The sequence below is a fragment of the Xiphophorus hellerii genome, chromosome 13 (genome assembly GCF_003331165.1).
Source record: "Xiphophorus hellerii strain 12219 chromosome 13, Xiphophorus_hellerii-4.1, whole genome shotgun sequence".
Lineage (NCBI taxonomy): Eukaryota > Metazoa > Chordata > Actinopteri > Cyprinodontiformes > Poeciliidae > Xiphophorus > Xiphophorus hellerii.
This window is the reverse complement of record NC_045684.1, coordinates 21,835,997-21,848,015: the sequence shown is the minus strand read 5'-3', so window position 1 is coordinate 21,848,015 and position 12,019 is coordinate 21,835,997. Positions and strand designations below refer to the sequence as shown.

Below are 12,019 nucleotides of genomic sequence, written 5' to 3'. Positions count from 1 at the left end.
GGAGCTGAGATTGATGCAGAAGTCATTACTGGTTCTGATAAGAGTGCACGAGAATACACTGTGCATTAGTTTGTTACATGCAAAGCTGTCCACTCTATGGTACACAGGCAAACTCCTATCTTCTGCATAACACCGCAACAATGAGCATGTTGTTCACAAAACTGAAATGAAAAATTTTTAAATGTAAGGTGTCCTTTTTTTGTACAGTGCCTTGAGAAAATGTTTGTTGTGAATCTGCCTACTATAAATGGTGAATTCAATTGTCCTGGTTTAATGAATCATGGATATCAAAATACCTGTGTCGCTTGCCTGGAAATACATGGCAAGCGACCAGGAGACACCATGAGAAGAATGCAAGTTGGAAGAGAAGATGTGATACTTTGGACAATATTCTGACAAGCCCTGATTTCCATAAATGTCTGTGATGCGTACCACAATACATAAACATTGTTGTTGGCTTCAAACACACTTTCAAGAAAAGAACATTCCCTAATAGGCCGTTGCCTCTATGTAACAGGGTAATGCACCCCGTCATGAAACAAAGCTAGTTCATGGTTAGTTTATGGAGCACAGCGGTAGGTTTGAGGTTTTGACTTGACCTCCAAATTCCCTGGGTCTCAGTCCAATCAAACATCCCTGGGGTGTGATGAAGAAACGAATCCAATCAATGGAAGCCCCACCTCACAATTTACCAGACTTAAAGGATCTGCTGCAAACATCTTTGTGCCAGATACCACAGCATACCTTCAGGGAGTCCATGCTGTGATGGATTAGGGCTGTTTTTAATAAGGGGTTCAACTCCCTATTAGGGAGGTAGATGTTGCGTTATGACTTATAAGAAAATGTAGCTGGTTGTTAACATTCTCCAAAAACCTGTGTAAATAACACATTTATACTTTATAAAATACATTGTTGCTTCTTTTAATTAATGTCAAGAAGACATAATTCTTGTAACAAAAAGTCAGTTTTTGGCATTCTGCAGTCTCACTAATCAGAAGCGATCAGAGTTGCCAGCTTTGTCCAGTCCATATGTAGTGAACAGAAGGCATTGATTGAACTGCTGCTTGACAAAGCAGAAACTGCTTATTGAGCTAATGCACCTGTGTGTTGGGATCGATCTTGCAATGTCACTTCCAAAGACATGGCAGGAAGAAGTAGAGCAACTCAAATCCGTAGGGAATAGATTGACGACTCGATGTGTAAGAACTAAGGAGACATTAGTAAGTTAACAGTTACTAAAAGGTGAAAATACAAAATGTTATAAGCTTTAATTAGACCAGATTATCAAATTTAGTTATGGTTTTTAGAATAGAATAGAATAGAATTAGAAGAGAATTTTGTGCTTTGAATGAGAAATAAAGCAAAATGAAGATTTTAACACAGCACTGCAGTCAAACATCTGTTTCCAAGTAACAGTCAGATTCTCCACACACCTTTATTATGCATAAGTTGCTTGTTAAGGAGTGCAGACATTTTGGTCATTGGGACTTGGGAATTTATTGCAATATTTTGTGGCACTATTGTGATAAAGATTACAATAAAAAAACAAAGGACGGTGGACCTTCACAGTATCCATAATGCCTCAAACACAATAAATATTGTTATTCAAATATTGCTATTGAAAAACATTCTCATCTGAAATGGGCTTCTTCAGGACACTATAGTTAAAAAAAAGTGTAATTTATATCATGTAACTGCTCACAGTATATGCATTTAATCATATTTTCAAGCGTACTGATATTCAATGATGATATTTAATCCAGATGATATTTAATCTGGTGGAACAAAAAGGGGATAAAAGCAAAATTACATTTTTGTTCACACACTCAGTATTTTTTATTTAACATCAATAACTGAAACTTATGACAATTACAAATCAAACTTCCTTTCATGGTAAGGTTTTTTTCATAACAAATGATAAACTGTATGATAAATTTCCACCCATTGTTTACAGAGTCTGTTCGGAAAAAGACTTTATGGTTTGTATTTGTGTATGTTACCGGTATGTATTTTTTTGTAAAAATAAAAAATATCAAAAACATCTTGTATATAAAAGATTTATGCTGCTAATGGAAAAACAGAAATAATTGAACCCATTCATCCCACTAAGGTAGCCTCAGAATTCTTTTTGTGAATTGTATTTTCTTTTCAAGATAACAAAATCTTGAAACTGTTTTGTGATGTTTATCATGTAAAGGAGTTTTTCTTTGATTTTTTTATTTTTATTTATTTATTTTTTTGGTATTGAAACCGAGTTTGAAATTCTGTTGTTGTATTGACTAGATAAGGCTCAAAGTTGAAGCAAGTTGTACTTATTGTTTTCCCTTTCTTTCTTTGCTACGACCTCTATCTGCCAGGAAATGTCCTGTTAAAGTTTAATTACAACAAGAGACAATGATCTTCTAGAACTTTCAGGTTTGAGAGCAGCACATTAAAATCCCCTTTGATGACTTTTCTTAGTAATGTCAATAAAATGCATATTTACCATCGTTGTTTTGCAGCATCAGCTTTTTAAAAATATGTGTAATGGTTTGGACAATGAAAAAGTTTCCACAAAGGTCTACAACCTTCACCCCTTTTTCTGGGAAAGACATTGATAAATAGAGGGACAGACTTGGAAATACCTGGGAAGACAATATGAGGCTTACGGAGGTCAAGAAGCCTTCCCACAGGAGAAAAGCTCCATTGTGCCTCCCTCCTTCCTCTGCTCTGTTTTAAGCACCATAAATGGGAGGCAATGAGGATGACACAAGAAAGAATGAAATATTATAGCCTGATAAGGTAACTGATGGATGACATGATGGATAGCACAGCCACTCATTTCTTAGTGTGTTTAGAAACAGCTTGCAAGCTCTTGTGTGCATCTGTATGCCTCTACCTTTGGCCCATGTGAGGTAGAGCGAGTTTCAAAGATGTACAAGAGCATCATTTGCCACTTCAGCAGTAGCATTGCTTATAGGATTCAGACCCCAGGGACAGGCCAAGTCCCCCATTGCTGTGAAATATGAGCCTGCTGTAAAGAGCGCCTCAAGGTTGCTGTTGTTGGGTTAGACATGAGGAGTTGGGGACCAGTCGGATGACAGAGGACACTGTCCCCGGAAAGAATGAGCCTCGAGGCTAATTTATTGTTCAAGCTGATACATAGAAACTGGTTTGCAAAATTATACATGTGCAAGGCCATTTAAGTATTCCCTCTTTAGTGTTTTACAAACTTTTATTTCATTTGATACAATGAAATAAGTTACTGCTCGTTTAACAGTTTCATGCCTTATACTTCAGTTTCTTCCTGAATGTCTATAATAGCTGTGCCATGGTTTTCAACTAAACATGTACCAGTTTCCAAGATTGAGGCATACCAGAGTTTAAGCAAAACACAACAATGTTAATATAGTTATATTGTATTTGAAATGTAATCAATTACAAATTTATTGATGGAACTTGACTTAATGTCGTGTTTTGATTGTTGATTCTATGTTGCATTGTGTTTCTGTGTTTGATATGATGTAAAGCACTTTGAAATGCCTTGCTGCTGAAATGTGCTATACAAATAAAATTTGATTTGATTTGATTTAGTTTGGTTTAAAATATTTTTAGTAAGATGGCAGTGAAAGTGTCCCAGTGACCAGAGTTTTCTCCACCTGTATGGAGGATAGATTACCACACTTATTTCATATTTCCAGCAGTGAAAAGCTAAAAAGCTATCCATCAGTGTCTATTTTTATAAGTTCTGTGTGAGAATATCATCCTGCACTATTAGCACATTTACTTAAAGGCCACTGTTAAAATTTATCTGACTTTAGCTTATTAGATCATGTTATACATTTTTTATTTTATGTAGACATCATCAAAAGTGTTTTCTTAAGCTTACACCGTGAAAAGCTTACACCAGTCCATTCCTCATTTGTGGCAAGAAAAATGCCTGCTGCTCCTCGTGACACGCATTTTCTGTGTTTTTAAACTTCTCATTGTTTAATTTTTCTTGTTGCTTGGTTTTATTGGGCTTCATTTTCTTTTGGAGCTTTTTCTTCAGACAGTCAGAAATTCTTTGTTAGTAAGAACAGTCAGTCTAGTCCCAAAAATAAACTCTGCATGTGGTTATCCTTTTCATGGACTGATGTGGACGGAAAAATTTGCATCACACAAGCCTTTCATTTGCAAGGTCCCAGCTAAAGAAACCTCAACTGTACGGACTCAAGCAGGAAATATGATTGCACACAAACAGAAAGCCACAAGTGTTCATATTCTGAATTTTCTTTTCTAAACTGAGATGTAAAAGTGCTCTTTTTTTCTTCCTCATAGTTTTTCATTTCTACATCACTATGCAGCAAAATCTCAAGGGGAATGCTACCTGTGTGCCAGAAGCCTCCCAGTTGCCAAGCTGTAGCGCTCAAGCATTTGTCCCAGCAGCTAATATGCTAATTTGAGTCCTTGTGCATGTGCTAATCTGGTAGTGATGGAACACAGGCCGTAATAAGGTAGCCTTGGCAGATCAAAATAAAGGCTACAGCACAGTGGAGCTTGAAAGTGACAAGTTACTCTATCATTAGAAATCTGATTAGACCAGAGGGAAAGAACCCAAGTACTAACCAGGTACTTTAAAAGGCAAATCAGTGCTGAGTAATTTAGGGCATCCTTGGTGTGTGAGCAGGTGTTCTGCCTTCAACAGATGATGAAAAACACCTGCTATGAATTCACTAATGGTATAGCTTGCAGCTGGAGTCCTCCACCCCTAGTGAGTTGCTTGTGATTTTTACCCTCCAAAAATCTCATTAAGGAGACGCTGTGACTTATTTGCATCCATGTTTGCCAAACAGGCTTATAAGGAACTTCTTTCAAAACTGCAAAACACTTATGTACATTAAATTGTAAATTTCCTGAAAATAGGATTGTCTGCAAAAGATTAACACTGTAGCTAGACGATTTTGCTGTTGGAGATATTGTATAACCACAACAGCCCTGCAGTGAGTAGAAGTAACTAAGAGTAAGGTTGCTTTACTTCGTCCTTTTATGTTCAGGAATACTTTTGGGACCGTCGCTTTTCTCTGTCGTTTTATAGGTTACATGTAATACAATCATAAAATTTGATTACTTGAACAAAAGTAGATGCATTTTTTTTCGGGAATGTGGAAACCAATTTGCAGACGAAGGGTGGTAAGACATCGGATGACAAAATACCCAAACTCAAAGAACTCAAGGACATAAAGACCTGATCGGGACATCCCTATCTGCATTCCTAATTATGATGTTTTCTACCTTCCATTAAATATGAAGAAATGAAAGAAAATAAGTTTTTCTTAGGTTCCTTGTAAAAGTAATCGTTTCTGGCCAAGTCTATGTACTCTGAGTATATAGTAATGTCACGTGTTATTTCTGGTTGGTCATTAGTTATTATTTGAATTTCAGGAATAAAACAATTTAGCTTTGATGGAATTTCTTTTAAATGTTGGTTTTGAAGGGAACTGTAATTAATCACATCTTTAGATAGTACTTAAATACCAGAATTAGATGAGGTTATGTTGAACTTCCTCATTTGCAGGGATAACTGATTGCTGGAGCATTAACTCCCGCATCGCATTAGCAAAAAATCCATTTGAAGAGACTTCCATATTGAAGTGTAACATTTTATCTTTTGCAACACCAACATTTTATCAGAATTTTCTCTGTAGAGGAAGCTGCTACATGGGTCACAAATGTGACAACTAGATGGAGTGTTTTTTTGCTTACTCGTTTCTTGCTTTCTTGCTTCTGATTTTCACTGAGTAACAAACCTCAAGGTATTTTTTTGTACTCAGTACATTTTGTGTTCTTTCCTTTCTCTCCAGCTCTGCCCAGTTACACTTGTGGTAATCCTGGCCAGCTACTGAATGGCTATCAACAGGGGTCCACTTTCAATATTGGGGATAAAATCCGCTACAGCTGTAGCCCTGGCTATGTGCTGGAGGGTCACACCACACTCTCCTGCCTCGCCACTTCAACCGGGACGGCTGCCTGGGATTTCCCCCTTCCTTACTGCAGAGGTAAGTAACAAGAAATACATGCAGGCCTACAACTAAAACTAAGCTTTGTAAATATTGCTGCTTTTTTTATTATTAATTAATGAATTTATTTTTTTACAGTTTCATAACACTGAACACAATTTGATTGTTCTATTATTTGTTCATCAAAACCATTATTCAAAAAACAGCTAGTCATAATACAAAAAAGTCTTGAAATATTAATTTTTTTTGTAGCAACTGACATAATTGCTGATTATCTCTTAATTCTACAAGCAAAATACTTTAGTACACTTATAGTCACACACACAATCCGCCCAGCTTTTCTTTTTTGCTGGTGGAATTAATCATCCCACACACACACACATTTGTGTGTATTTACAACGTTTGTTGTGTTCATACTGATATCTTATTTACGATGGCGGGACCTCATGTGTTTGCTCCCAGTCAGGTACTTGTGCCAATTGTTCCCTCAGAGCTAGCAAGCACACCTGCTGCAGTGACACCTGCCAGTGTGCATTGTCTGACTCACATTGACAGTTTTCAGATTTGAAAAAAAAAAAAAAAAACTAAAACAAAAAACAAACCAAAAGCAACACTGATTGTCAAAATTTTGCATCATTCATATTTGTACTAAAATTGATTTCCAGAACTGTACCAGATGCACATGCTAAAGACATGTGTGCTTGCATGTTCATGAATGTTCTTTTGTGCTTGCGTGTGCATGTGTGAGTTCTCTTGTATCCATGTGGCCAATGGTTTATGTCAGTGTGCCCGCTGAGCAGAGCACTGAGACAGTATACCATCTGTAGCCAGGCCGGGAGTCAGGAAGCCCACAAAGGAGCACACATGGCTGGGCACCGTGCGCCAGAACAGTCCCCACCCACCCATCACATGCAGGCACATGCACATGAATGGACAATGCATCTCAGACGAGACAATTGTTGGTGTTTTTGTCACTGTAATTTTTTAAGCTCGTATTGGAAAAGCGTTGTTATAAACAGGGTCCCTACACAGTCTGGAAAAGTTTGGAATTTCACTTTTGTATTTTTAGTTGTGTGGGAGTAGACCATGTAAAACCGAAAGGTGCATGCATGTCCAGACTATTTTTTTAGCCATCATATGTGCTATTCTTCCAACCTAACTTCCCCTGTCTTCTTGTCAGTTGTGGGTTTTGCAGATTCCGTCCAAATTAAAATATCTTGAAATACATTCATGTAATTAGACTAAAAGAGACCGAGGATCTCTAGAAAAGCATGGAAGCTTTCCATTGAGAATGTGTCAAAATCTTTTAGTACAATGACATACAGTATGTAACAATGATGTCCTCCTTAAAATGAGTAATAATTGACCAAAACAAATAGTTTTGCTACTTATTTCCCATCAGGCATAGAAAATCTCCTCCTTTGGAAAGAAAATTCACAAACCCTCGCTGATGTGATTAGGCCACCTTTTCAGCTGAAATTACACGCCAACAAGTTTTAGGAACTAGCAATTTTGCTGTGATTAATTGAGGTCCCTTCGAGGCCACATAAAAGTCAACTTGTACACCTGAGTGCACTTTCATAATGCGCAAGTGTATTGTTAATGTCACTCCAATTATAGTGCCTGCCCATATGTGGAGGTGTAAAGCTCCCACTTTAGGTTTTAGCAGGGAGGACATTTTTGGCATGGTCACCACTTTGGACTCAGAGTGCCAGCAGTGTTGAGCCAAACATTAAATACAGCCAATGATTGCACAGATAATCTTTTATAAGCCCTGCTCCATGCTCATCAAGTTGTTTTATCTGTATTCAATTAAGATATAAACACAGTTCAGCCACAATCTCTTCTAAAGGAGACTTTGTATGTGTTTTTTTTTTCCCTCTGGGTTTTATTTTCCCCTTTTAGCTGTGCAGTTTACAGTTTCATTTACACGTCGACGTGTAAAAGAAAAGAAATTTTCTCATTATTTTTGCACATTTTGGATATTGAAAAATGTATGTTCAGTGGGTCCTACTTGGGTTTTATTGCTGGATTTTGTTCCTCTTACATATGGTGGCCAATTGCAGCTGGAGAGAGCCGAGGGAGTTGAAGAGTCGAGGCAAAGGGGATAGTTTATAGTGTGAAAAAAAAAAGCTCCTTTCAAGTGTGAAGAAACATTCTTGTGTAGAATGTCAATATATATCTTTATGCGCTTTTCTTTCTACATTCTACTTCCTGTCTCTCCCTCTGCAACAATCACCTGTCATTCCTCATGCCATCTTTCTCTTTTATTGTCCACCTTCTCTCCACTGTTTTTTTTTCTTTTTTCTTTTTTTGGCCCGTCCTCTCATGTCACCTGTCATTCTCTTCATCCCCTGTTCTCTTCCCGCTGTCGGGATTTTCCTCCTGTTGAAAATCACACCCCCAGGTTCCGGCTCGTCCATGCTCGCACTCCCTTAGGGGGTTTGCCATGGTGACAGGTTGAACGGATGATGGACGGGCTTCTGAGGTCCTCGTCACCTCTTTAAAATATCACACCCACTCGGATGCTCGGCCACTATAATGTCTCCCACTGACAAACATACTTACACAGGACATAATCGTGGTAAAGTGTTAAAAAATTCAACTGATGTCCCCTATCTCTTTCCTTTTAAGTACAACAGTACTAATCTTCACACATTTTAGTTACAACGAACATTCTCGGCACAATATGACCAACTGTCTGGCAGTGTATTAGTGAAGCTTTTGCTGCAAAAATATTCAGAGCCTGTGCCCAAGATATCCTTCAAATATTAGGTGGGCCCTCCGTGGACGAGGCTAGTTGGTCTGGGATTTCCTACTCCTTTTCAAATAGTTTGAACGTTGGTTCAACTTCACCCTTGTCTTTCCCTCTTTTCGAAGACATTTTGTGTACAAACATAATTTTTTTTAAAAAAGGCTTCTTTTTTTTTTAAATAACCAAAGTTCAATTGCTTCTTTTTGTCCACCCACTTGGTGAATAAAGCTGTTTCTGAATCTGAACTGAGATCTGGGGAATTGGGGAATAAAATCAACACCTCAGACTCACTTCTTGTACATTTTTGTTTTGTGTCGGGGCAAATTATACTGCTGAAATAGGCCATAGCAGTCAATGAAAACTGGCATGAAAGGGAGTACATGATCCGGAACAGCGTTTTGTGTTTTTTAGCAGATTTTGACCACTGCACACTCAGAACAACCCCACAGGTGAGGCAGTTTTGGAGGTGCTCTGATGCAGTATTAGTTTTCAAAACTTCCTGATCTCTGTAGACTTGCAAATTTATTCAGCTTTTAACACATCCGCTTTGAGGACACATTCAGTATTGTTCCAAAGTGTTAGATATTATGAGCATTATCTCAGCACCACATTAAATGAACGGCTTATTATTTAACTATATGCTTTAAGCTGAGTCGTTTTGATTAACTAAATCCTGCATTAGTCTGAATTGAATCATGTCCCTCCTTGTTGCGTTACTTTGCATCATGCCCTAAACCTTTCTTCTTGCTGGCTGTAAAACCAGTGTAAGGCATTTTGAAACCGTAAGACTGCTGCGTTTTGCTCTCTGGCAGACTGGTAGACAATAGAAAGATATTCTGTAATTCACTGCAGTATTTTTTAGTGGTGAATAAAGTGGGTTTCAGCAGATTTTTATTTATTTATTTATTTTAAATCCACATGATGTTACTTAAAAACTTACGGAATCAAGTTTTCACCTAGTTACAGTCTGGTTGAATAAAGCTTAGGAATACAATGTGCTGGGAGACTGAAGATGGACAGCAGAGCAGCTTGCATGGCATGGCCTAGAGCTGAATCACATGAAACAACACAACCACAACTCCTAATGTGTACTCCCTTGAATAACAATATGGATTATTTACAGCTGCAAGAAAGAGTCTGCTCTGTTTTTTTTTCTTTAACTGTCTACACTGGAATCTCTAACTGGATATACTAGTGGTGTTTGAAGCCAACATCCTTCCTCGCATGTGTTGAATCAGTGAGCTTTCGGCTTCTTGTTGTTGATCCCTGAACGAAAGTTGTAGAAGTGGTGAGGACTACCACCCAATCTGCTAGAACAGCAAGATGCAAAGGAGATTTTGAGTGCAGGCTCTGAAAAAGACACTGCTGACCAATAAGTTACACTGATTCTCACTCCTGCTTGGGCATGTGGAAATGCAATATTCTGTCAACTTTGCCTCCCCAAAAAAGTTTTAAACATAAAATATTTGTTGTTCTCTAAATGCTAACAGTCTTATTTAGAGATGTAAAGACTTGTGGGTTGACACTATCTGAAAAGTAAGTCCCATTTAGTCTCATGTTAAAACGGTATTTTTCCCGCTCTGCAATAGCCAGCTCATTTAGGCATTGCAGAGTCCTAACTAAAGGTGAACTTTTAGCTGCATTAAAGATGCAGCTTGCGTTTATTGACCTTTTTACTTTCCCTGCTCTGACGCCCTCATTTTTCTGAACATCAGCAGTTATCTCTGCAGTTCATCGTTGGATCATCATTGTGCTATAACAGTAGTGTGTTGAGACTTTCCTAACTTTTTTTTCCTTACAGCTGATGATGGATGTGGAGGGACGCTGCGGGGCCAGAGCGGGGTGATCACCACCCCCAATTATCCAGCCGAGTACAACAACAATGCTGACTGCACCTGGACTGTGCTGGCCGAGCCCGGAGACACCATCGCCTTGGTTTTCTCTGACTTTCAGTTGGAGGACGACTACGACCTGCTGGAGGTCAGCGGTACAGACGGACCTTCACAGTGGTAAGTGTTCTGCCAACAGTGTTTTAATCACAGAAGGAGCTGAATAGTGTAAAAAAAATGAATAAACGATCCCGTAGCATCTGCTGGCACATGGGCACCCTGTGTGAGCATGAGCAATGCTTAGAGGTGGGTGGGTGTTAAATAGGTTCTGCTAAGCTGGATCGTCGCAGTGTCGAGTGTTGTGAGTTGTCTTTAAAATGAAATCGACAGATAACAGTAATTTATTTGATAGGCACTTCCTAGCTTTCAAGCTCCTTTGTGGTGTATCATATGTTTGGTGTTTCTAATGTGTAATTTGAACACTCCATCTTGGTTGCACACTCATTCTCTCAATTACCGAGTCTCGCACAAACACACATGCTCAACTCCAATGATGAAGAGGCCGGGTATCCTGGCGTCAGTGTGGGTCTCTCACCATCTGTGGCAGCTCCTCCTCTTTCTGACAACTCTCTCAGCTCAGGAAGTAATTAGTGAGCTCAATTACCACCAGCAGCCTTATAGTGGTGTTTTATACACACTACTCTGTGCTCTCACAGTAACACACTATAGTTCATATGGGAATGTGCACAGTAATAACTCTACACTACTGCCTGTAACCCTAACCCGTATAAAAAATAACACCCTGGTGAAATATTGGTGTATGAATCCCTTCTGATGGACATAGTTTGTGTGTCCCAACTTTTACTTTGGTATAATCTGTTTAAAGACTCGTATAAGGCTAGCAGTAGAGATAAAGAGACAGTGAAAGAGACTTTGAAGTCACAGCCACAGGCAGCAGTTCGCAGAACAATACTCCAAACACCACAAACTGAGCTGTTAAACACAAAGAAAAAGGGAAGCAAAGATAACTGTTTACAAAAGACTTACATACAGTACCTTCCAAAAGGATCCACAGCCATTAAAAGTAATTCAGTGAGGGCGTGCCGTGGTGGCGTAGGGGTTGGCGCGACCCACATTTGGAGGCCTCAAGTCCTCAACGCGACTGTCGCGGGTTCGACTCCCGGACCCGGCGACGTTTACCGCATGTCTTCCCCCCTCTCCTTCCCCCTTTCCTGTCAGCCTACTTCATGAAAAGGAACTCTAGAGCCCACAAAAAGACCCCTTGGAGGGGTTAAAAAAAAAAAAAAAGTAATTCAGTGAATTTGATTTATGATCATGTTGATTGGTTCAATAGGAGAGTTTTGTTCATGAGAAACTCCTTTTTAAATTAACCGCTAATGTTCCCATTAATTTTAAAAGACAAATTTCTTGAAAACGTTCGCTTTTTAAAAGAAAAA

The 12,019-nt window shown here is 38.7% G+C and overlaps 1 protein-coding gene across 1 annotated transcript in view; it reads left to right on the top strand.

Moving 5' to 3' along the window:
• csmd2 (CUB and Sushi multiple domains 2) overlaps positions 1 to 12,019 on the top strand; it is a 253,349-nt gene that overhangs the window by 74,798 nt on the left and 166,532 nt on the right. Inside the window, exons 4-5 of the mRNA XM_032580630.1 lie at positions 5,823 to 6,017; positions 10,535 to 10,742. Of these exons, the coding sequence (XP_032436521.1) occupies positions 5,823 to 6,017; positions 10,535 to 10,742 (403 nt within the window). The remainder of the gene's footprint in view (positions 1 to 5,822; positions 6,018 to 10,534; positions 10,743 to 12,019) is intronic.